General features: G+C 61.4%; 2 protein-coding genes across 13 annotated transcripts in view; both read left to right on the top strand.

Moving 5' to 3' along the window:
• Positions 1-25,165, top strand: part of CAMSAP2 (calmodulin regulated spectrin associated protein family member 2) — a 67,485-nt gene that overhangs the window by 25,532 nt on the left and 16,788 nt on the right. For 4 of the 12 annotated variants that reach the window (XM_036355060.1, XM_036355057.1, XM_036355056.1 and 1 more), the window contains 6 exons: positions 417-2,568; positions 3,441-3,577; positions 4,319-4,539; positions 5,495-5,585; positions 6,900-7,018; positions 7,565-10,140. The exons of 1 other annotated variant lie outside the window; for it this stretch is intronic. In XM_036355060.1, coding sequence (XP_036210953.1) covers positions 417-2,568; positions 3,441-3,577; positions 4,319-4,539; positions 5,495-5,585; positions 6,900-7,018; positions 7,565-8,535 — 3,691 coding nt within the window. In that variant the 3' untranslated portion in view covers positions 8,536-10,140. 7 more of the 12 variants (XM_036355063.1, XM_036355062.1, XM_036355061.1 and 4 more) reach the window with 6 other exon arrangements.
• On the top strand, positions 10,386-16,670 carry GPR25 (G protein-coupled receptor 25). Its single transcript, XM_036355074.1, has one exon. It carries the CDS (start codon positions 13,922-13,924, stop codon positions 15,590-15,592), a length of 1,671 nt encoding a protein of 556 aa, XP_036210967.1. The 5' UTR covers positions 10,386-13,921; the 3' UTR covers positions 15,593-16,670.

Genomic DNA, 25,165 nt, shown 5'->3' with positions numbered 1-25,165 from the left:
CAGTCACAGCATTTACAGTGGGGCCTTGACTTACGAGTGTCCCAACTAACGAGTTTTTTGAGATACCAGCTGTCTCTCGGCCGATTTTTTGCATTGAGTTGATAGAGTAATTTGAGTTAACGAGCTCGGTCTCGGAATGAATTAAACTCGTAAGTCAAGGCCCCACTGTACATCCATCGGGGACTCAAGTCTCTACGGAGACGGAGACGATGTGACGTGCACAGGAGGGTGAGGGTCACCGCAGACACTACCGTTTATGGGGGGACTTGAGCTTCCTCCATGTGGGTCCCCGTGGGGGCGTCCGGGAGCGACCCTCCGCAGATGCCGAGGGAAGGCTGTGGTTGTACATAATCGTTCGGTGACATAAAGCCGTTTCTTTTCTGGGATGATTTAAGGGTTTTCTCTGAATTTTTTAGATCGTCGGTGCACGGAGTTTCATTCGATATTTCTTTTGATAAAGAAAACACGGTGCCAAGAGGCGCCCCGAACCGAGGCCTGCCCCGCTCTGTCAGCAACGAAGGCCTTTCTCTGAACAACAGCCGAGCGTCTAAAACCACAAGGAAGAGCCTGTCCTTCAAGCCCGTCAACGGGGAGGGGGAGGCGGGGAGCATCGAGGAGGAGCTGAGCACAGGCCCCCGTGGAGGCTTCCCCACCTACGTGCCCCACCCCCCGCACAAGCTCAACTCCAGCGAGAACACCCGCTACCAGCTCCCCAACGGAGCCCTGCAGCCCGGGCTCCTCCTGGACGAGCTGGGCAACCAGGTGGAGGCGCCGAGCATCGAGGAGGCGCTGCAGATCATCCACGACACGGAGCAGCGCCCCCTCGCGCCCCCGCCCGGCCACGTCGCTAACGGCTTCTTCCTGCACAGCCAGGACCTGAGCCCCCTGAACGCCAACCTGCAGCTGCACCCGCCCAGCCCTGACCGCCTGACCGACACCAAAGGTGCCTTGAGCCCCGCGACCGACGACACCGAGGTGGACACTGGCATCCACGTGCCGTCGGAGGACCTCCCGGGCACGGTGGACGAGGACTCCTCGCTGCGGGACTACACCGTCAGCCTGGACTCCGACATGGACGACGCGCCCAAGTTCCTGCAGGACTACGACCTGCGCCCCGGCAGCGCGCGCGAGGCCCCGAGCCCCTGCCCCAGCACCGTGAGCACCCGCTCCCAGCCCGGCAGCAGTGCCTCCTCCAGCTCCGGCGTCAAGATGACCAGCTTTGCCGAGCAGAAGTTCCGGAAGCTGAACCACACGGACGGCAAGAGCAGTGGGAGCAGCTCTCAGAAGACCACGCCCGAGGGCTCGGAGCTGAACATCCCGCACGTGGTGGCCTGGGCACAGAGCCCGGAGGACGCGGGCCCGCCCGGCCGGGACAGCACGCAGCTGCTGGCCTCGGAGGTGCTGCAGCTGCACATGCGGCTGGAGGAGAAGCGGCGCGCCATCGAGGCCCAGAAGAAGAAGGTGGAGGCCGCCTTCACCCGGCAGCGGCAGAAGATGGGCAGGACGGCCTTCCTCACGGTGGTGAAGAAGCGGGGGGACGGGGGCGCCCCGCTGCGGGAGGAAGCGGCTGGGGCCGAGGACGAGAAGGTGTTCAGCGAGCGGGCGCCGGAGCGGGAGCTGCCCAGGGCCAGCGGGCAGCGGAGCAAGTCTCTGGCGGACATCAAGGAGGGCCTGGAGGGCGCCCCCGCCCCGTGGCCGACGTCGCCCACGGACCCTGAGCGGCCCTGGGGGGCGGCGAGCCCCTCCGAGGAGCCGGCGCCCGAGGGCGAGGTGCTGGAGTACACACGGTCCATCGAGAAGCTGAACGCCTCGCTGCACTTCCTGCAGCAGGAGATGCAGCGCCTGTCGCAGCAGCAGGAGGCGCTGATGCGGATGCGCGACCGCCAGTCCTGGGTGATCTCCCCGCCCCAGCCCGCTCCCCACAGGCAGGCCCGCGACCCCCGGCCCGCCCGGCCAGGCCCGTCCCCCGAGCCCCCGCGGCCCACCCACCCGTCCCCGCAGCCCATCCACAGGAAGAGCGCGTCCTTCTCCATCAAGACCCCGCGGACCCCGCGGCCCAACGAGCTGAAGATCGCGCCCCTGAACCGCACGCTGACGCCGCCCCGCTCGGTGGACAGCCTCCCGCGGCTGCGGCGGTTCTCCCCCAGCCAGGTGCCCATCCAGACGCGCTCCTTCGTGTGCTTCGGGGACGACGGGGAGCCGCAGCTGCGGGAGCCCAGACCCGGGAAGGACGGCGCGGACGCCCCGGAGGCCTCGGAGCCGCCCGCGCGGCCCCCGGGGGAGGCAGGGAAGCCCGTGGAGTCCAGCGTGTCCGAGGTGCTGGCCCAGCCCGTGACGGAGACCGTGTGCCTGACGCCCAGCGCGGACCCGCCCGGCTGGCCCGCGGAGCCCGCTCCCCGGCCGGCCTTCCCGCCCGCGGCCCCCAAAAACGTCAGCCTCATCGAGGTGTCCCTGTCGGACTTGAAGCCCCCAGAGAAGGCCGACGTGTCTGTGGAGAAAGAGGATGGAGAAAGTGACCGAGAGCAGCTCGACGACGAGCAGAAAGTGTGCTGCGGGTTCTTCTTCAAGGTGCGTCCGGGCCCGGAGGGGTGGGGGGGGCTCTTCAGTGGATGTGCTTCTCCAGGACCAGCCCCTTGGTCCCAGCCCACCAGCACGGGCTTGCTCCCCCAGGGCACGGCAGCACACGCAACCCACTGATTTCTAGAACATTCTCGTCACAGTGCTCACGGTCATGACGCACATGGGTCCTCGTGCACACGGTCACGGTGCACACGGTCACGGTGCACACGGTCACGGTGCACACGGTCACGGTGCACATCTGGAGGTGCTGACCTTGCACCTCTGCCTCCCTCACTTACACGTGAGCTGTCAGCCCGGCCGGCGTGGCTCAGGGGTTGAGCGTCAACCTATGAACCAGGAGGTCACCATTCGATTCCCGGTCAGGGCACATGCCCGGGCTGCGGGCTCGATCCCCAGTGTGGAGCCTGCCCTTCCTCAGGACCCCTACTAATCCAGAGCCCCCACCTGGAAGTGCAGCGGCGCTTTCTTTTGGGTGTGACCTTGGGAGCTGCTGTCAGGGCTGTGGCTTGCGTTTCTCTGTGGAGCGTGTTTAAAGCCGTTTACATGCCGCTTTCAACACTGGGGACACCTGCCCACTTGAGTTATTTATTTGGATCCAAAAAAGCACACCTCAGTCCTTTCCTTTTCCTGGTTGGTTGGTCTTTGCTAACTTCCCAGGTTTAGAAACAAGTAAGTCCTTTGTTACTTGAAAGAATGTAGCGTTTTCATTCATTTCTTCCCGCAAAATGCCTGGAACGTTCCATGGGTGGGTGGGGTTGGAATGAGGTTGAGTCGGTATTTCCATTTTCAGTTATAAGAATTGAAGTTGAGAACATTGGTACCTAACGCCTCTCCCTGTTTTCAATGAAACGTGTTCTCAGGACGACCAGAAGGCAGAGGACGACATGGCGCTGAAGCGGGCGGCGCTGCTGGAGAAGCGGCTGCGGCGGGAGAAGGAGACGCAGCTCCGCAAGCAGCAGCTGGAGGCAGAGATGGAGCACAAGAAGGAGGAGACGAGGTGAGGGCGGCCGTGAGGGGGGACAGGTGAGGGGGGACAGGTGAGGGGGACAGGTGAGGAGGGGACAGGTGAGGAGGGGACAGGTGAGGAGGGGACAGGTGAGGGCGGCCATGAGGGGGGACAGGTGAGGAGGGGACAGGTGAGGAGGCACAGGTGAGGGCTGGCTTCTCACTGAGTTTCACTAGTAGATGTTAGACACTTGTCGTGTATGGACAACTGAATTAATGCTGATTTTGGTGATTTTTACAAGCTGATTTGTTTTCCCAAAGGATTACTTGCTTGTGTATTTTCACCCTAAGTTGGAGGCATCAAAGTGAAGTTCTCCAGAAACCACATTAATTTTAAACAACTTCACTGGCCCTGGACGGCTGGGTCAGTGGTTAGAGCATCGTCCTGCTGCACCGTGGTTGGGGTTCAACCCCTGGTCAGGGCACACACAAGAGTCAGTCAATGAATGCATGGATGAGTGGAACCACAAATCAATGTTTCACACACTTTCTCCCTTCCTCTCTAAAAAACAAAATAACTTGACTTGGTTTTACAGACACACTTTTTTAAATGGCATATTTATGTATATTTTAATGACCTAAATTATCTGGAATATATATATATATATATATTTTACCTCAACCGCATCTTAAAGGACCGTTTCCCCCACGTCGCTAAAACAGAACAGGTCCACCTTCTCCCACGCCTGTTTTCGGTGGTGCCGAATCAGAACTGAGCCGCTTGGTTTCTTAGGCGGAAGACGGAGGAGGAGCGTCAGAAGAAGGAGGACGAGAGGGCGCGCAGGGAGTTCATCCGGCAGGAGTACCTGAGGCGCAAGCAGCTGAAGCTCATGGAGGACATGGACACGGTGATCAAGCCCCGTCCGCCCACCGCCAAGCAGAAGAAGCAGCGCCCCAAGTCCATGCACCGAGACCACATGGAGCCCCCCAAGACCCCCACCCAGGGCCCTCCAGGTAACTGGGTGTTGCGAGGTCTGTCCGTGAAACGCCAGCCTGTTGTCATGGTCACGTGCCTGCACGGTGCTCCGCTAGACCAGACCTGTCCGAGTCCTCACGCCTCCCTGTCTGGGAGCCGGAGCGAGCAGGACGGCTTAGGTGTCTCGCGGGCTGCTGTGTGCATGTGTCTGGGTCCCACGTGCATGCATATGGGTCCCCTGTGCATGTGTGTGTGTCATGTGTGTGTCCTGTGTGCATCTGTGTGGTCCCGTGTATCCCATGTGCATGTTTGTCCCATGTACATGTGTGATGCTGACCTGTTGGCTCTGCCCGGTGTGACCCCCGCATCACTCACCCACTTTCCTCCTGTGAGGCCAGGGACCCCGCCCTGGCCTGGGGTGTCAGGCCCACGTTGTGCGGGGCGAGTGTGGGGCCGAGTCCCGGCTCCCCTAGCAGACAGGGTTGCAACCCCAGCTCATGCTTTTCGAGTTGGGAGGACGTGTCTTTTTACAAATGCAACCCCCAGGCTCACTTTTTAAAACGATGTTTGTTTTGTTGCAACTAAAAACCATTGAACGTCTTAGGGAATTCCCAGTGACTCCAAAACGGAGGGAAAATAGCACGACGGCCTCTTCCGGCCCCTGACACGTGATGCCCGTCTCGTCTAAAATCAGTCAGTTAATTTTCACCGGGAACGAGACCGTCCTGGATGCCTTTTATTCCGCTTGTTCATTTTCTTTTCTCTCATGATCAGCATCTCATGCCTCATGTGCACCTTCCTCCTGAACGACTCCTAACAGCAGCGAGCCTGGGCTTTTCCCTCCTTTCCAGGGAACGGGGCCTGGCCGCGGGCCGCGCTGTGTGGAGAGGGAGTAGAACGGGGAGAGCGCGGCTGCCCTTCCCACGGGCCGCGAGGGCCAGCGAGCAGACGCCTCCTGCTGCTGGGAGGGCGCTGCTCTCACTCAGGCCACAGCTTCGTTGTGTCTTTCAGTCTCTAGCCTCTCCCTGGCGTCACTGACTACGGGTGACAGCGAGAGCGTGCAGTCCGGCAAGAGGACGCCCAGGTAATCTACCCGTCTGTCTGTCCGTCCGTCCGAATGTCCGAGGGAGGGTCCGTCTCAGGATGAAGTCCTGGCCGCTAGCTCTCACAGGCTTTGCTCACTAGGATAGAGCGGTTAGGTCGTGTGTACAGAGGGTCTGTTCACCTTTCAGCGAACAGAGCCTAGAACTAGTGACATTGATAAGATGCTTTTATAAGCTACAGACGTCAGCAGCGATTGCTGACGGGGTCGTGGCAAAGCCACGGGAGGCAGAACCGAAAGGCGCCGGCCTCGAGCTGTTTCCTGCCAGATACAAAGTGCCCCCCCCCCCCCCCCGGGGTCGGCCCAGAGCAGCTGCCGAGGGCACAGGGCTCCCGCTGCCCTCTCCTCGGCACCTTATTCCCAACCCCCAGAGCAGCAGGCCTCGTGCGTCAGCCTCAGTGTTGCCATCCTGTTGTGTGAGTGGCGTCTCCACATGGAGCCGTTCACTCCCTCGGTGGTGCCCACGGGTGCTGTGCCGGGGCCTGGGCGGCAGGCCCAGCGCGCTCTCAGTCGCTGGGCGGTGTGGGTGGCGCCCTCACGGGTCCCTCTGGCCACGCCCTCTCTGTGTCTGACACGTAACCGTGTGTCCTGGCTTCCAGGTCGGAGTCCGTGGAGGGCTTCCTGTCCCCGAGCCGCTGCGGCAGCCGGAACGGAGAGAAGGACTGGGAGAACGCGTCCACCACGTCCTCGGTGGCCTCGGGGACAGAGTACACAGGTGGGCGCGGCTGTGCCCTTCCCGGGCCGAGAGGACAGGCTCTGGGCCGGGCCTGTGGGTGCCGGGTCAGTCTCAGGGGGTCAGTCTCAGGCTGCAGGTTCGCTCGGGCGGGCGTGACTGAGCCAGATGAGCTGAGAGAAATCTCCGAGTGAAACCGCATCCTCTGGCCGTTTCTGGGCTGTGATTGGGCCAGAAGACGTCAGTCTGTAGGACTGTGCGGCTTTGAAACCGTTCCTCGGGCCGGCGGGCACCCAGTGCTCGTGTCCCTCGGGCCCTCCCAGCCCCGGGCCGTGTCGGCGCCGCGGGACCCGGGCTTCACGGGGTGGGACACGGAGCGGGAGGGAGACAGCGGGGAGGGGTGTGGCCGCTGGCAGGTGAGGGGAAGGCACCGGGGTGGGCATCAGGCCCGTCCAGGTGGGACCTGCAGAGGAACTAGAGCAGCCGCCGCCCCCTTGCGTGGGACCCGGTGCCGAGGGCCGGGAGCGCCTGTGTGGGGCCCCTGGTCTGGCCGGGGTGCCGGGGGAGCGCTGATGGCGCCTCCGACTTGGGAAGGTCACTTCCTGTCCTGAAATCCTCCCCAGGACCAAAGCTGTACAAGGAGCCCAGCGCCAAGTCCAACAAGCACATCATCCAGAACGCGCTGGCGCACTGCTGCCTGGCGGGCAGGGTGAACGAGGGCCAGAAGAAGCGGATCCTCGAGGTGAGCGGGCTGCAGCGGGAGGACGGGCGCGTCCCGGCTCCATCGCGGGCGCAGCCTCCTGGCTCTCACCTTCCGCACCAAAGACCGTGACTGCCCGTGACCGCAAGGCTGCGTGCACCGCACGTGGGCCCCACACGGTGCGGACGGTCGGAAATTACACAGTTTGTTGCCCAGATCCGCTCAGTCGTGCTCACGAGCGCAGGTCACGTCGTTTCCAAATGCAGCTGCTCTGAGGAGACACAGGCTGGCGGGCTGGGGTGGGGGTGGGGGGCGGGGGGGGGGTTCCTGAGACAGGACTGGCCGCTCTACACAGCATCATCCACGCAGCCAGCAACGCCTCAGAGTGAGGTGGTGGCACCGCCTTGCTCTTGTAACAGGCGTGGTGCTCTGGCTTTGAAGAATTTATATTTGATTAAATGTCATCAGCTTTGACTAGAAACGCCCTGCAGTTACTCAGCGGCATCTGCGCGGGCGCTCACCGTGTCGCATGCGGGTGCTCACCGTGTCGCGTGCGGGTGCTCACTGTCGCGTGTGGCTGTTCTGCAGGAAATGGAGAAGTCGGACGCCAACAACTTCCTGATCCTGTTCCGGGACTCGGGCTGCCAGTTCCGGTCTCTGTATACTTACTGTCCAGAGACGGAGGACATCGCCAAGCTGACCGGGATCGGCCCCAAGTCCATCAGCAAGAAGATGATCGAGGGCCTTTACAAGTACAACTCCGACAGGAAGCAGTTCAGCCACATTCCCGCGAAGACACTGTCGGCCAGCGTGGACGCCATCACCATCCACAGCCACCTGTGGCAAAGCAAGCGGCCCGTGACGCCCAAGAAGCTGCTGCCCACAAAGGCGTAGGGTCGGGGTTCGCTCCGGGACTTCGTGGGGACCGCCGCCGCCTCCTGCAGGGGAGCCTCCCTGATCGCCAGCCCACGCGTGTTCGCTGCACTGGGCGCAGCTGCTGCCGGCGGCTGGCGCTCCACCGGGCGGGGGCGGGTTCTCCTCGCCGGTGGTGCCCGTGGCGATGGACGCCGGTCCGGTGGCGGGCGTGGCCGCACCGGCGCAGGCCAGGGGCACGGAGCCCGCCTCACACTGTTGGACTGAAGGGGAAGACGGCGAGGGTACAGAATATGGGTTTATCTGTTGCTTTTTTAACACTTTCCATGTATGTGCTTGTCCTTATGTTTATTTTGATGCCTTTCTCTCCGTGGGGTTTATTCCGAGGTCCCTGTGTTTTGTTTCCCGTGGGGATCACGGAGGGAGGTGGCCGCGCAGGCCGCACGCCTTCCCGTGACGCGCGGGGCCCTGGTGTTGGTCTGACGGGACCTCATGTTTCCCCGTGTCCGAGCGTCGGAGTCGCAGTAAGCGTGCCCGCCTGTGTTTCTCACTCACTAGTATTAACGGTCTCGGCTCGTGGGGGTGTGGGAGCTGCTGGGGTCGGCGGAGCCCCCGGGAGCTCAGCCAAGAGCACGTTGCAGGTTAATCAGTGTTGTCTGCTTCCCGCCCGAGGGCCGGTCGCCTGAGCTGGGGCGGGAGCGGCTCTTTTCCTCATTTTATTTATAACTGACATCCAAACTCTATTAGAACTTACACATGTACAAAGGGCTACACTTTAATTTTAAAACAGCTTCCATGACTTTGCTTACGTTGAGTTTTTCTTCTCCTGTATCCCATCCGAGAGGGCGGCTCAGAGCGAGCGCACACGTGCCGTGGGAGCCTCGTTCTCAGGAAGATGTGGGCGATCATGTGACCGGGCGATCATGGGACCCGGGTGCAGGTGGGTGCGGCAGCCGTGGGCCTTGGGGAGCCTAGGGGAGCATCAGCGGGTCAGACAGGAGGGTAGAGGCTCGCATGCACGCGGTTCTCACTGAGTCGTTAGAGAGTCGCTAGCATCTCCTGTGATGCACGTACTTATTTGGAGAGACAGTGGGGACGGATGTCGGATGGGGCTTTCCCGTCCTGTCGTCCCAGGCCCTTCGGGCATCCGCGCCTCTGAGTTACCGACGTTCTCAATGCTGTCGATATCGTCCTGTAATTTATGTTCTTATATTTATGTATATTTGTTAAAACTGTAAAAAATTCACAGATTTTTTCCCAGTATCTGTGCAAGATGTATGTGTAGCTCAAACTACTCGTGACCTGCTGTCTGCATGTGAGAGGGGCCGTGTGGCTCTCGTGTTGTAAGTGGATACACGCCGTGTGTAACATGCGCATTAAAACGGGGAACACACACGTTACCGTTCAGTCTGTCCCGTTAGGAGACGCAGTTACCAAATGGCGTTTAGATTAAGACTGGTTTAAAAAGGAGTAAATAAACAGAATTAAAATGTGGCAAATAGTCATCAAAAAGAGAATTAGTGAGCATCGTACATAACTAAATTTGGTCCTTTTTTTTAACGTATTTTTATTGGTTTCAGAGAGGAAGGGAGAGGGGGAGAGAAACATCATGGATCGGCTGCCTCCTGCAGGCCCCGCACTAGGGATTGAGCCCGCAACCTGGGCATGTGCCCTGACCAAGAATCGAACCCAGAACCCTTTGGTCTGCAGGCCGACGCTCTATCCACAGAGCCAAGCCGGCCAGGGCTACATTTGGTCTCTTAAACCAGGTCTGGCTTCCGCAGCATCTTCCTCATGTCGCCAGGACATTAAATTTTCAACAACTGGACGTAGGTCCATGGGGGCAGAGTCACCGCCAGCAGCCGCCCGCTGGTCTCCCGTGTGCGTGGGTCCCGCAGCCGCCGCCTCCAAAGGTAGAGTGTGATGTCGCCACAACAGCCCGCCACCCTCAGTGTAGCATCTGTTTCCTTGAGGTGCAGCCGTTTTTAAAAATCATGTCTGAAGAGTTCGATGCAGATCATGGGCTCGTCGGTCCTGGGGGTTCTCACGACCCGCTGGCTGACACACACCGAGGTCAGGCACCCGCGACGATCACTCAGGTGCACCTGCCGCGCTCCGGAGCCTTCTGCCCTCGCGGCCTGGGGGTGGGGGGGACTGTCATGGTGTCCTCTGGCCCCTGAGAGCCGGGCCAGCCTTTCCTGGGGACTTCCTGGCGCCGCCCACCTGCCCACAGGCGCACGGCCCCCGCACAGTGTGGCTCTCCTCGCCCCAATAAACGCATGGCACCCGGAGACCTGTGTCTTGAGTGAAATGTGGGGTCTGTCTGTGATACTCTCTGGACTTAGGTGAACTCCTCTCGTAGTTCTCCCGTCTCAACCTGCCAGCCACCAGCCGTGTGTGTGTGTGTGTGTAGCCGTGTGTGTGTGTGTGTGTGTGTAGCCGTGTGTGTGTGTGTGTGTGTGTGTGTGTGTGTGTGTGTGTGTGTGTGTGTGTGTGTGTGTGTGTAGGTGTGGGTGTGCGTGTGTGTAGCTGTGTGTGTGTGTGTGTGTGTGTGTGTGTGTGTGTGTGTGTGTGTGTAGCCGTGGGTGTCCTGGTTGAGGAGCGACCCCAGACGGGAGGGGTGCGTCCTTGCCAAGCAGATCCTGGGCCTTTACGTCTGGGACCCCTTAGCGCCGACCCTGGGCCTCTGAGGGGCTGGCTCACCTGCACAGGCCTTGGTGCCACCGGCTCTTGTCACCAGGGGCCACGAGGGGATGGGGGCAGGTTAGGCCCCGAGGCCACACAGCTGCAGCCCTGGCTTTCACTCTGAGTCACCCGGGGGCTGTGCTCACATTAGAGACCCTCTCTTCTCCTCCCAGCTCCTGTGCGGTGGCTGCCAGGGTCTGAAAGAACTGAGTGTCTGCAACATCCCACGGCCTCGGGCATCCAGGCCGGGGCCCTCCCCTGGTGCCCTCCAGGCCTTCACACACACAGATACACGCGCGCACACAGATACACGCATGTGGATGCACAGACACAGCCACCACCTGCCGCGGGCTGTGTGGTCTGCGGGAAACCCCATCATGGTGGCCGCTCGGTCACAGTGGCTCCCCGCCCCCAGGTCAGTGTTTCCCCCGAGAGAGCGAGAGTGGCCCCATGAGGAGAAGTGGCTTTGCAAGGCGTGCCTCACGCTCAGGCCCCAGTCACTGTCAACCAACAGCAACTGAATTGGCAGCCGTCTGTCTGTCCTTCACCCGGGACCCCAGGCCTAGTGAACTGTGCGACTCCTAAGCCGCTTGCCGACCACCCACTGTGTGCTGAGAAAGCGACCGCCCACTGTGTGCAGAGAAAACGTGTGTCCTGGAGGCGGGAGCAACGGGACAGGGTCACTGAGCCGCCCTCTGTGATGCCAGCCAAGGCCCGGGGAGCCAGCATCGCTGGGCCCCACCCAGCCCCCGCCCAGGACGGGGCTCCCACGGCGGCTGCACCCTCACAGCGCCCACCAGGCAGACGTGGAAACGGGCCGGTTACGAAGCTGCTGTGAAGCCAGACTGGTCGCTAATGTTCTGACGCAGACCCGGGCCCTGCAGACGTGGGTTTACGACGCAAGGGCACAGCAGGGGCGGTTCCCAGGCCCACTTGAACTTTTATGTGTCCGTGGCCGTTGCTAGTCAGTAATATTTGATGTCAGTTTCCAGTACAGTATGTGCTTTGCATTGAATGGCCCTGGGAAAGTTCGAGAGAAACCTGGAAAGAAAAAGACTGCACTCTAGGTAGATGGGGAAACTGACAAACATGTTTTCTAACAAGAACAGAAGTGAATGCTTCTAGATCAGCAAAGAGGAAGGAACATTTTTAACCTCGGAAATTGCTGAGAGCAACAAACGGGGCTACGTGACAATGGAGACCTAGAGACAGTGAAAATGGCTGAGAAACCAGCCTGGGGAAATATCTGAACCCAATGGGGCCCTGACTTAGCCTCGACAATGAGCTCACACACAGGGACAGTAACACATGGTCACACCAGACAGGCGCGGGAAGGGCGCGGTGAGACGCGAGAGCAGCTAAATGTGCAGAGACGAGCTCGCTGTGTTGGAAGAAATGCAAATTAAAGTGAGGTGCCCTTTGCGTTACCCATAAAAGTGGGGAAATAGGCTTTACCGGTGGACATGCCCAGGGAGATGGCCGCGCCCAGGACCCCAACAAAGCCACAAGGTGACCAATCACTGTCCCTCTCGGGCCCTGGGAGTCCCGTAGCCTCTGACCTTCACCAGGGCACTCACCCCGTGAAAACGGCACCAAAGAAGAAGAAAGAAAAAAACCACAGTCTTACGTGCAGTTATTTCAGACACATTTCCACAACAGCAAAAATAATACTGGGCACAACCTCAATGTAAAAAATTAAGGCGCTAGAAAATTCAGCAACCCAAAGAAACGTGCAGTGATGCGGCTTCTGCCTTCTAATCCGCATGTGACTGACACGGCGGAGTAAAAACCAAACAGGCCCGACTGGGTGGCTCAGTGGTTGAGGGTTGACCTAGGAACCAGGAGGTCACGGTTCGATTCCTGGTCAGGGCTCCGTCCCCAGCGTGAGGCGTGCAGGAGGCAGCCGATCGATGATTCTGTCTCATCATGGCTGTTTCTCTCGCTCTCTCCCTCTCCCTTCCTCTCTGAAATCAATAAAAATCTATATTTTTTTAAATTGGCGGGGAGAGTTGTAAGCGCCCACAAAGGAGCGGAAGTAAAACGAAAACCTACCCTGAAAGCAGTCCAGGTCGGGCCTCGGCTGCCCGTGTCTGGGTGTGTCTGTCTCACGCTCCTGCCAGTCACCGTGATGGACAGAGAAGCCCCGAGGCTGAGGGAGGACCCCCCCTTTGGCTTTGTTGACCCCTGACAGCAGGTGGCCAGGCATCTCAGAAAGGGGATTGATTTTCTCCTCCTCCTGTGGGGAAGGGAGGACGCGGGCCTGGGTCCCTGGACCCGGGCTGGGCGCCCACCCGGGGAGGCCAAGCCGAGGCCCCAGTGCGGCCTCTGCTGCTTCCTGCCATCAGACAGGTTCCGAAAGGCCCCGGGGCCCAGGCCCGCAGAGAGAAACCCCGTGTGCTCTGGGCCACCGACTTCCCTTGGGTGCGAGACCACAGCCCAGGAAGCAAGAGTCTCTGTGTTTTTAATAAACAACCTATTTCCACTTCCCCCACCCCCGCCCAGGCCCCGCTCGGCCGCTCGCCCATCTTCTCGTTCCCCTGGCGTTCGTCTCTCCGTTTCAGAATCCCTGGCGCTTTGGGGGCTCCGGGCAGAGGGTGCCCAAAGGGGGTGACGTCCAGGGGCTCTGGCCTGGCAAGCGGGCACGGCCTGATGCCATCAGGGGAAGGAGGCTCGGCCCCCAGGCCACCAGGATGTGGGTGCCACTCCCAGCACCTGTGGGATCAGACATCAGGGCAACGTCTCCGCATCTCCCAGCCCTCAGATTCCACCCCCTGGGGTGTGGGGGGCATCAGGGGTAACCCAAGCCCGGGGGCTGGAGCATCCTGGAGGGAGGAGCAGACACCCCGTGGGCCCCGGCCTCCTCTCTTGTTGCCTTTGTCCATCCGTAACAGGCCCGGGGAGGACCCCCTGGACACATGCAGTTCCCGGGGGTTCGCGTGGGCCACAGGGACCCCGGGCTGCCATCTTCGCCCCCAGAGCAGTCCTGGATCGAGGCCCAGGTGGATGAGGACAACGCCTGCCTCTCAGACTCTCGGAAGGGCCCTGGTTTCAATCATAAATGGCTCAGCGGTTGAGCATCGACCTGTGAACCAGGAGGTCACGGTTCGATTCCCGGTCAGGGCACAGGCCCGGGTTGTGGGTCTGGGTAGGGGGGCGTGCAGGAGGCGGCCGATCAGTGATTCTCTCTCCTCATGGACGTTTCCCCTTTCCTTTCTTCTTCTGCATTCAGACATTTACCCCAGCATTTCAGGGAGAGGGAGGGAGGTCTGCAGTGAGGATGAAGGAGCAGGAGCGGGTCTATTCAGGAGATGAAGTGCAACATTGTTGCCGGCTCAGCAGAGAGCAGTCAGGGCCCGCCTGGGTGCTCCTTGCGGACTGAGTACCTGGATGTCACCTGGCCAGAGAGGCCCAGCCACATGTCAAATGCACCTGAGAGCTCTGGTGACCGGCCAGCCCCTGTGTGGGAGGCAGGTCCCCGGCCCAGGCTCCCTGCAGGACGGTGGATGGGCACAGGCGAGGCCCCATCCCCACGGCCCACGCCAGTCTCATGCGGCTCTGTCTCCGCACCTGCCCACACAGCAGCCGGGAGCCTGGGGGGCTCCAGGGCACCCCCGCTCTTGCACCCCGACATCAGGCGGCTCCCCGGGGCGGCCAGGCGGGGTTCCCAGCCCCGAGGACTTTTCCTCCACGGACCCAGCAATGAAGTTTCCATTCCTGGCCCGGGGCCACCATCTGCAGTGGGGGAGCTGCCCCACCCCGACACCCTCCTCCCCTCCTCCACCACCACCTTCCTGCCCACCCATCCCCTGGGCCCGGGAGGCAGGAAGGGAGGTGCTGGGCACCCACAGAACTGCCGCCACCACCTGCGCCCCGCGCTGCGTCCTGGGTGCGCACAGTCCTGGCCCCGCCATGCCCCCCACCGCGCCGCCCTGGAGCCCCAGCCCGACATCGGCGCCCTGGGAGTACTCGGGGTCCGGGTCCGGGTGGGGCGTCCTGGACGAGGAGCTGGCGCTGTGCGCGGCTGGGGAGCTGCCCCACGCGCGCGCTGTGGTCCCCGCGCTCTACCTGACGGCCTGCGCCCTGGGCCTGCTGGGCAACGGGCTGGTGCTGCGGCTGCTGGCCCGGCGCGGCCCGCGGCGGCTGGCCGACACCTTCGAGTGGCACCTGGCGGCCGCCGACCTGGGCCTGGTGCTCACGCTGCCGCTCTGGGCCGCGGCCGCGGCGGGGGGCGGCCGCTGGCCCTTCGGCCGCGCGCTCTGCAAGCTCAGCAGCTTCGCCGTGGCCTCCTCGCGCTGCGCGGGCGCCCTGCTGCTGGCCGGCCTGGCCGCCGACCGCTACGTGGCCGTGGTGCGCCCGGTCGGGGCGCGGCCGCTGCGCTCCCCGCGGTGCGCGCGCTCCCTGTGCCGGGGCGTCTGGGCCGCGGCGCTGCTGGTCGGGCTGCCCGCCCTGGTCTCCCGGGACCTGCAGCCGCGGCCCGACGGCGCGGGCAGCCAGTGCGGCGAGCGGCCCTCGGACGCCTGGCAGGCGCTCGGGCTGGGGCTGCTGCTGCTGACCTGCGCGCTGCCGCTGGGCGCCTCCCTCTTCTGCTACTGCCGCCTGGCGCGCCGCCTGCGCCGGGCCCCGCGCCTCGGCCGCCTCCCCGCTGCCTCGCTGCGCATCATCTGCGCCGTCGAGGGCGCCTTCGTGGGCTCCTGGCTGCCCTTCGGCGCCCTGCGCGCCGCCCTGCACCTGGCGCATCTCCAGACGCTGCCGCTGACCTGCCCGCTGCTGCGGGCGCTGCGCTGGGGCCTGGCCCTCGCCACCTGCCTCGCCTTCGGCCACGGCTGCGCCAACCCGCTCATCTACCTGCTGCTGGACCGCTCCTTCCGCGCCCGGGCATGGCGCCTGGCGCGCGGGCTCAGCTCCGGGGACCCCAGCGCCGACGGGCGGGGCGCGGCCGACAGCGGGGGACAAGCGCGGACGGAGAGCCGGCACCTGGCCCGCGCGCGCGTAGCGGCCCCAGCCCCGCGGAGGCCCCGGGAGGCGGCTGGATCTCCGGCGCGTCTCCTCTGCTGGTAGCGGGCCTCTCCGCGGGCACCGGGGTACCGGGTCTTCTCCGCCGCCGTCGGCTTCTCCGAACCTCAGCGCTTCCTGGACGCCCCCCTCCCCAGCCAGGCTGCGGGCCCAGCGCTCCCTCCGCGCAGTGGGCGCCTGGGCGAAGGCGCTCCAGTCCCTTCAGGATCCCGTGAAGCCAGCGGACAGCAGCGGGGACACCCGCAGGCTCGCCAGGCACAGGAGAGGGGAGTGGGTTCCCCGCGGCACCCCGGAATTTCCAACTCAGAGCCCCAAAGCCATTGTCTTCAGCTGCAGCTTCTCTGGCCCCGACGACAGCCTCCGTCTCCTAAGAACCGCACCAGACCTCGCGCCTCTCCAAAAACCTCCCGCCAGTGGGAACCAGCCGCCCTTTGAGTGTCATCTCTGGCGACTGGGCCGAGTCATGAGTCACCATCGATTCAGATTCTCGCTTTCAAAGTTCCCCAAAGCCCTGGGAACGGGCCCGTGTCTGCCACCCGGTGTATTCGCCCGGGGATGGGTTTCCCCGCTCCCGGGCAGCGGGACTCACCTGGCAGCCACCTGGCCCTTCCCTGGGACCCGGGACCGGGAACCCGTCGCCAGGGGCGGGGGTCTCTGTGCGCATCACCGCCCTCGGTCCCCGCTCTGCTCCCCGGAGCCTGGCCGGGTGCCTCTGTGCCTGAGCGGCCGCCGTGAAATGAGTGGCAGGGGCGGCTGAACTGGGGGGTCAGACCACGCTCCACGGGGGCCCCTGAGGTTGGCCTCGGGCCCCTGAGGATTTGGGGTGATGCCCCCACCGTGGGCGGTAGCCGCATCCACCTGGGCGGAGCCATCCACAGGCCAGCGGCGGCGCTCGTCGGTTCTTCTGCTTATTATTATTTTAAAAGACGTTTGTTTCCCAGTTTGAAGGTCACCGAGGGGAAAAAACAAAACAACACAAATGCAAGGGCACCTGCCAGCCAGGTGTCGCTTCAAAGAGGGGACGTGCCCTTTGTGGGTTTCACATGGGCACCAGCCGGCTCCTGTGGGTCCTGGGACCACCGGGGACAGGTGTGTGGATTATCCGCTTTCTCCGCATTCTGCGCCTGGCCTTTGAGGTTTGGGGGCGGGGGACGGGGGCTTGGGGGCTTGGAAATTCAGTGTTTGTGAAAAAACGTGTAAATGGAGTCCCTTTATAGTGAAGTGGGAGGTGGTCTCCCAGGGAACTGCCTTGCCGGTCGTTGTGCCTCCAACCTGGGGGGTGTTAAAACCGGCAACTTTGTATCTTACAGAGCTGTTTGCAAAGACAAGTGGCAACATTGTATCTCAAAGAGCTGTTTGCAGAGATGCAAGTGGCAACATTGTATCTCAAAGAGCTGTTTGCAAAGACAAGTGGCAACATTGTATCTCAAAGAGCTGTTTGCAGAGATGCAAGTGGCAACATTGTATCTCAAAGAGCTATTTGCAAAGCAAACGCTGTTGCTAAGGCCACGGGACTGGAACTGAAAACATTGTTGAGGTCGCCGTGATTTTCTGGATGCCCCTGTCCCCTCGCCTTTCTCATAAATGCCCCATCGCCCGTGGCCTCCTCATGCCAACCCTGTTTGGGCTTCCGCCTGAACGGGCGCTTCCGGAATCTGCTCTTCTTTTGATCTCAAATACATGCTTTGTTGCTTTCCACGCCGGCTGGCCTTTTATTTGTCGGGTTAACAGGACTTTTGATTTAAGAGGATTTGCCCTAAAGCAGCGGTTCTCAACCTGTGGGCCGCGACCCCTTTGGGGGCCGAACGACCCTTTCACAGGGGTTGCCTAAGACCATCGGAAAACACATATATAATGACATATTGTTTTTGTGATTGATCACTGTGCTTTAATGATGTTCAATGTGTAACCATGAAAATGCATCCTGCATATCAGATATTTCCATGACGATTCATCACAGTAGCAACATGACAGTGATGAAGTAGCCACGAAAACAATGTTATGGTTGGGGGTCCCCACAACATGAGGAGCTGTATGAAAGGGTCTCGGCATGAGGAAGGTTGAGAACCACTGCCCTAAAGGAAAGTCAGTCTCAGGGGAAAGGGACTCAGGAATTTTCCCAAAGGGAGGCCAGGCTGCAGCCTGAGGACCAACCCAATTCTCTCTCCTGCTCGAGGGGTCAGGCCTGGGGGTGGGGGTGGGACGTGTCCTCCCAGCCTCACGGTGACTCTCCCAGGCAAGGAATGGTGATTTTGCTCAGCCCCTGTGGCTCCGTGGTTGAGCATCGACCTATGAACCAGGTCAGGATTCGATTCCCGGTCAGGGCACAGGCCCGGGTGGCGGGCTCCATCCCCGGTGTGGGGCGTGCAGGAGGCAGCCGATCCTTGATCCTCTCTCATCATGGATGTTTCTCTCTCTCTCTCCCTCTCCCTTCCTTTCTGAAATCAATTAAAAAAAAATTTTTTTAAAGAAAGAAGTTAGTCCATCTACAGCCCCAGGAATAGCACGCCTCACCCTCCTCCGGGTCAGACAGCGGCGGCTGCTTTCAGGATGAAAGAAGTCCTTGAAGGGCTTCTGAAACTCAGTGCCATGCAAATGTGAAGGTGTCGCTTAAAGAGAGATTGGAAAATGATAAGTCCAAGGAGGCAACAGACTCGCTGTTCGCTGTTCGACGCCCACGCCCGCGCCTGGAGGATACAAAGTCTCTGTTATCTTGGGTGCTGTGTGCGCCCCGAAGCCCCTTCCGGTCCCCAAGCGGGTCTCCGGTTTGTTTTTCCTCTTGGTGCTGCCTGACCTGATACCATCGTTTCACTGACCTGTTTAGCGCTTGTCTGGGGTCAGAGCCCGAGGTCCCTGATCGAAGGGCCTTTTCTTTCACTCCACGCCTGCCCGCCCCCCGTGTGCCTGCCCCCCCCCCGTGTGCCTGTCCCCCCCGTGTGCCTGCCCGCCCCCCGTGTGCCTGCCCGCCCCCCGTGTGCCTGCCCGCCCCCCGTGTGCCTGCCCCCCTGTGTGCCTGCCCGCCCCCCGTGTGCCTGCCCGCCCCCCGTGTGCCTGCCCCCCTGTGTGCCTGCCCCCCCCCCCCCGTGTGCCTGCCCGCCCCCCGTGTGCCTCCCCCCCATCCCCCCGTGCCTGCAGCTGGGCCTGGTGAGGGCCGGCCCTGAGGCCCGTGTCACAATGTGAAATGATAGGAGACAACATGAAGGGGGAGCCTTATGCATGTTTTATAAAACGGCACACGGACAGGCTGGAGGGAACAGGACAGATGCCCGGGGTGGCTGTGCTGGATGGAGTAAGGTGTCTCCCTTCCCCCACCTCCATTTCTCTAGTCTCGCGATGTTCTATCAGCTTTTTGTTTTTTTTAATATATATTTTTTGTTGATTTCAGAGAGGAAGGGAGAGGGAGAGAGAGAAACATCCATGATGAGAGAGAATCATGGACCGGCTGCCTCCTGCACGCCCCCCGCTGGGGATGGAGCCCGCCACCCGGGCATGTGCCCTGACCGGGAATCGAACCCTGACCTCCTGGTTCTTAGGTCGACGCTCAGCCACGGAGCCACTCGGCCGGGCTGAGCATTTCATTTTCAAGGGCCGTTCACCAGGAGCTGCTAAGCGGCCGGAGCCAGAGCCGGTCAGTCCTGGGCCCCGAGTCCGGCTGTCCCAGCCAGCTGCCTGCTTCCGGGGGCTGCCCAGCCTCCTGGGGCCTCACAGAGCAGAGGAGCCGGGTCCTGGAAGGTGCTGGTGAGCTGTGGTGTGTGGGCAGACGCAGCCCAGGACGGGTCGGGGGATCATCCATTCCAGCCGCCCCTGCCCCCCGCCGCCCCCTCCCCATGATCACCAGACACCAGAGGAGAGGAGCCGGGAGCCGGGAGCCGGGAGCCAGGAGCCGGGCTGGGTTCTGAAAGGTCAGCCCCTGGGCACCGGGCGCCGGGGCAGCCCCTGGCACCGGGCATGTGTGCTTCTGCTTTGATTCTCTGACTAATTCTGGCTTCCTCCTCACCTCCCTGACCCCGAGTTCTTTCTCAGGGCGCCCCGTGGGAACCAGGCCGGTGCTGAGTGATCTGGGGAGCGCAGGGCAATGGCAGGGCTGGCAGGCGGGCGGGGATGACTCAGCCCCTCGCCACCCTGGGAGAGAGCGAGGTCTGGGTGCTGGTGAGTTCAGAGGGCACTGGTCTGCTCTCCTCCCGCCTTGTGGCCGGCACCCCCCACCCCCATCGGGCCCCCAGCCTCAGTGACAGGGGCGCATGAAGGGGGACCCACGGGTGGGGCCTGCTGGCGAGAGAAAGGAAGCAAAGATGTGGATTCAGCCCGGTCAGCCGGCTGGTGTGCACACATTTGTGAACAGCACACACTTGACCGTATGGATTCTCTTGACCCCGAGGTCGGCAGGGGTGGTGGGCAGGGGCAGGGGTGGGCAGGGGTGGTGGGTAGAGGTGGGTAGGAGTGGGGGCAGGGGTGGTGGGTAGAGGTGGGCAGGGGTGGGCAGGGGTGGCGGGTAGAGGTGGGCAGAGGTGGGGGCAGGGGTGGTGGGTAGAGATGGTGGGTAGAGGTGGTGGGCAGGGGTGGGGGCAGGGGTAGTGGGTAGAGGTGGTGGGCAGGGGTGGGGGCAGGGGTAGTGGGTAGAGATGGTGGGTAGAGGTGGTGGGCAGGGGTGGGGGCAGGGGTAGTGGGTAGAGATGGTGGGTAGAGGTGGTGGGGAGGGGTGGGCAGGGGTGGGGGCAGGGGTGGCGGGTAGAGGTGGGCAGAGATGGGGGCAGGGGTGGTGGGTAGAGATGGTGGGTAGAGGTGGTGGGCAGGGGTGGGGGCAGGGGTGGCGGGCAGGGTGGGCAGGGGTGGGCAGCCTTGAAGGGTTCCATCGAGCTCGCAGACAAGGCGCAGCGGGAAGTGCACGGGCAACGGCTGCCGTCTGGGCAGAGGCTGCGGTTTGCCCCCAGCAGGTGCCAGACGGGCGGGGGCTGATGAGCCTCCCCGCTGCTCTGAGAATGACTGTCCGTGAGGTGCCCCCCCCCCCCCCCGCAGTGCTCTTAACCCCAAACTTCCTCCAACGACCAGGCCTGGGGCCGCCCCCCACACACACACACACAGAGCACAGCCCCTGTGGCCCGAGCTCCAGATTCTTCCCGTCAGTGAAGCCAGGCGACCAGTCCTGTCCGTCACGGTCCCCAGGGCTCAGGCCTGCTCAGGGCTCGTTTGCTGAAATTATTGTGACCATAACGAGAGGGGGTGGACAATCCGGAGTGAACACACTCGGGATCCTCCCCTGAGCTGCAATCATTTTCTTTCTTTCTTTCTTTTTTTTTTTTTTTCTGCAATAAGTGTCTTTTCTTCCTTTTTTTCTCCGCCCCCACCACCCCCACATTTTCCTTACTTGTTTTTTAAAAATATATTTTTATTGCCGAAACCGGTGTGGCTCAGTGGGTAGAGCGTCGGCCTGCAGACTGAAGGGTCCAGGGTTCGATTCCGGTCAAGGGCATGTACCTTGGTTGCGGGCACATCCCCAGTGGGAGATGTGCAGGAGGCAGCTGATGGATGTTTCTCTCTCATCGATGTTTCTAGCTCTCTATCCCTCTCCCTTCCTCTCTGTAAAAAATCAATAAAATATATTTAAAAAAAATATATATATTTTTTTATTGATTTCAAAGAGAGGAAGGGAGAGAGAAACATCCATGATGAGAGGGAATCACGGATCGGCTGCCTCCTGCACGCCCCCCACTGGGGATCCAGCCTGCAACCCCAGCATGTGCCCTGAGCAGGACTTGAACCCTGACCTCCTGTGGATGCCCAACCACTGAGCCACACCGGCCAGGCGGCAGGGGCGATTTTATTTATTTATTTATTTATTATTATTATTATTATTATTATTATTTGGCAGGGGCGATTTTATTTATTATTTATTATTATTATTATTATTTGGCAGGGGCGATTTTATTTTATTTTATTTTTTTAAAAGATATATGTTTTATTGATTTTTTTACAGAGAGGAAGGGAGATGGATAGAGAGTTAGAAACATCAATCAGCTGCCTCCTGCATACCCACTCCTGGGGATGTGCCCGCAACCAAGGTACATGCCCTTGACTGGACTCGAACCTGGGACCCTTCAGTCCACAGGCCGATGCTCTATCCACTGAGCCACACCGGCCAGGCGGCAGGGGCGATTTTATTTATTATTATTATTATTAATTATTATATTATTATTATTTGGCAGGGGCGATTTTAGATGCACCTGTACAGCCCCACCTTTGAGGAGTTGCCAGGGTTAGAATTCTCCCCAGAATCCAGCCCCAAGGGCGGCCTGTGCCAAACTGCTGCCCCCTGGTGGTGGCCTCCGGGACAGCAGCGACAACGGGCGCCTCGGGAGGGAAAGGGGAGGATGCGGCAGGGCCTGTGGCCTGGAGCCTATGGGAGCCCAGGATGGAGGGATGGGTGGGGGGAGACGGAGGGGGAAGGAGAGAAGGAAGGAGGGAGGGAGGGGGAGCGGCAGGGCTGGGCTCTGGACGGGACCTGGTGGCCCTCAGAACCCGGGGAGACCCACTGGCGGGGGGGGGGGGTAGTTTGGGGAAGGGGCTCCTTGCCCACCTCCTGGCCCTCGGGTCCGACCCCAGGGCCGAGCTTGCCCTCTTCGCCCAGCCGCTCTCTAGACGCCCGGCCTGGCGCCAGGTTCAGGGGTCTCTCCGCGCGAGGAGTGGGGGCAAGCTCGCTGGCTGGACCCCCGAGTGGCTCAGCAGCTCACCGGCCTGTGCCTGGCAGAGAGGGTCCGGCCCCCAGAGGCCCAGGCGGCTGGCAGCGCCCTCCCCCTCTCTGCACCCTCCGTGGGCTGCAGGATGCGGTCAGGAGAGGAAGGGGCCCCGCTGAGCTCATGGGGTTTCCCACCAGCGTCTCGCCTGCCGAGGGCATCGCCAGGGCAGGGTCTGGGTCCCAGAGAATCCAGCCCACGGGGGCGGGGGGGGGGGGCAGGAAGGGGAGGGTGAGCAACTGGGCAGGTGCAAGCCTGGTCCTGAGCCTGGTCCCAAGCCTGGTCCGCTGCTGGGCCCCGGACTGAGGGGGTGAGCCACCAGGCCCAGGGCAGGGGAGGGTTGGGGGGAGCCCTCCAGGGTGTGTGCCAGGCAGACAGTCAGCTCCCGGCCACCACGCAGCTCTCAGAAGCCCAGCTATAACCCTGGCCGGTGTGGCTCAGTGGATAGAGCGTCGGTCTGCGGGCAGAAGTGTCCCAGGTTTGATTCACAGGCACCGACCTCGGTGGCAGGCTCCTCCCCCGCCCGGGGCCCTGGTCCAGTCGCGTGCAAGAGGCAACCCATCCACGTGTCTCTCTCACATCGATGTTTCTCTCTGTCTCTCCCTCTCTCTTCTACTCTCTCTAAAAATCAGTGGAAGAATATCCTTGGGCCCTAACTGGTGTGGCTCAGTGGATAGAGCATCGGCCTCTGGACTGAAGGGTCCCGGGTTCGATTCCGTCGGGGACACATGCCTGGGTTGTGGGCTCGATCGTGCAGGAGGCAGCCAATCAGTGATTCTCTCTCGTCATTGGTGTTTCTGTCTCTCCTCACTTCCTCTCTGAGATAAAGAAAAAATATAAATTAAAAAAAAAAAATCCTCGGGTGAGGATTAAAACAAACAAACAAATAAATAAGGGAAGCCGGGCCATGGAGACCTGCCCTGGTCCCCTTCCTCCCCCTCCTCCCAGCGAGAACCCCGCCAGACACCTGGGGATCCCCCCCTCCGCCCTCTTCCTCTCAGTCACTCAGCTCTGCTCTTGACTCACCCCCGTCTCACACCCCCGGCCCGGGGCCCACGTGAGTCAGGCGCCATCACCCCTGCCTGGCCGGCTGTCTAGCCAGGGCTTCCCTGTTTCCAAAGTCCCCCAGTCTGGTCGCTCATGCATCAGAGTGAGTCTGGCCCCTGTCATCTCCGGGACCCAGTCAGTCTTCAGGGGTGTGATGGCTACTTTTTAAAAAACATATTTTTATTTGATGTCAGAGAGGAAGGGAGAGGGAGAGGGAGAAACATCCATGATGAGAGAGCCCCCTACTGGGGATCGAGCCCACAACCCAGGCATGTGCCCTTGTCGAACCGGGACCCTTCAGTCCGGAGGCCAACGCTCTATCCACTGAGCCAACCCAGCCAGGGCTAAAAAAATTTTTTAAATTTGATGTCAGAGAGGAAGGGAGACGGAGAGGGAGAGAGAAACACCAATGATGAGAGAGAATCATGGATCGGATGCCTCCTGCGCGCCCCACACTGGGGTGGAGCCCACAACCCGGGCCTGTGCCCCGACCAGGAATCGAACCCTGACCCCCTGGTTCCTAGGTTGATGCTCAGCCACTGAGCCACGCCGGCTGAGCTGATGGCGACTTTTATGTGTCCTCTGGGCCTGGCCCATGGGACCCAGTGAGTTGGTTAAACATTATTCTAGATGTTTCTGAGAAGGTGTATTTTTTAGATGAGATAAATATTTTTATTTACTTATTAAATTGTTTTTTATAAGTGAGAATTTATTGTTCTTTTCTATTTACTTTTAATTTTTAAAATTTTATATAGAAAACTGACTTCAGAGAGGAAGGGAGAGGAGAGAAACACCCATGATGAGAATCACTGATCAGCTGCCTCCAGCACGCCCCCTACTGAAAGTTGAACCTCAACAAGGGTAGATGCTCAACCACTGATCCACACCACCAGCTGGGCAAGGTGAACGTTTAAATGGCCCGGCTGGCACGGCTCGGAGTTTGAACGTTGCCCTATGAACCAGGAAGTCACGGTTAGGGCACATGCCCGGGTTGCAGGCTCCATCCCCTGCAGCTTTTTGTTAAATATATATTTTTATTGATGTCAGAGAGGAAGGGAGAGGGAGAGAAACATCCATGATGAACGAGAATCAGTGATCGGTTGCCTCCTGCACGCCCCCTACTGGGGATCGAGCCCGCAACCCGGGCCTGTGCCGTGACCGGGAATCGAATCCGGACCTTCTGGTTCCTAGGTCGACGCTCAACCACTGAGCCACACCGGCCGGGCACCCTCCTGCAGCTCTCAGCACCCGCGCTGCGCCTCTGCCTTTCCGCGTTTGTGCATCCTGTGCTGCGTGGCTTCCCGCTCAAACCTCCCCAATCCGCCCGCTGTGCCTCCTGCGCCAGGCTCGGCCCTCCCCTCCGCGCCCGGGTCCGGCCCCGCCTTCCCGGACGCTATTGCTGCTGGATCAATGTCGGGGGGCGGGTTTGGGGGGCACCGGGGCATGAACCTGAACCGGTTTGTGGAGCAAATGCGAGCAGAGCAGCGGAGTGAAGGAATGAATGGATGATGGGCGGACGCGGCACGTGGCGCGCAGTGCGCAGCGGCGGGCGCGCGGGGCCGGGCGGAGCAGGGAGCGCTGCGGCTCGCGGGGCGCGCGGGCGCGGGGAGGGGGCCGGCCTGCGGGGAGAGAGGGCGCGGTGCCCCCGCCGCCTCGGGGTCCGCTCCCGCCCGGGGTCTGGGACACGGAGCTGCCCCGCCAGGCCCGGCCGGAGCGCGCGGACGAGGGCGGCGCGCGCGGACGTAGGGGGCGCCTCCTCCCGCCCGGGCCCCGGGAACACGCCGCGCCGGGGGGGTCCGGCGCTCGGGAGCCCGAAATAGGGGGGAGGGGGGCGGCCTGG

The sequence above is a fragment of the Myotis myotis genome, unplaced genomic scaffold (assembly GCF_014108235.1).
Source record: "Myotis myotis isolate mMyoMyo1 unplaced genomic scaffold, mMyoMyo1.p scaffold_m19_p_21, whole genome shotgun sequence".
Classification (NCBI taxonomy): Eukaryota; Metazoa; Chordata; class Mammalia; order Chiroptera; family Vespertilionidae; genus Myotis; species Myotis myotis.
Note: the sequence above shows the minus strand (reverse complement) of the source record. Positions and strands in the feature narration are given on the sequence as shown.

What these genes read in the sequence shown, in the direction of transcription:
- GPR25 (XM_036355074.1), top strand. Translation starts at nt 13,922, where the DNA reads ATGTCACCTGGCCAGAGAGGCCCAGCCACATGTCAAATGCACCTGAGA.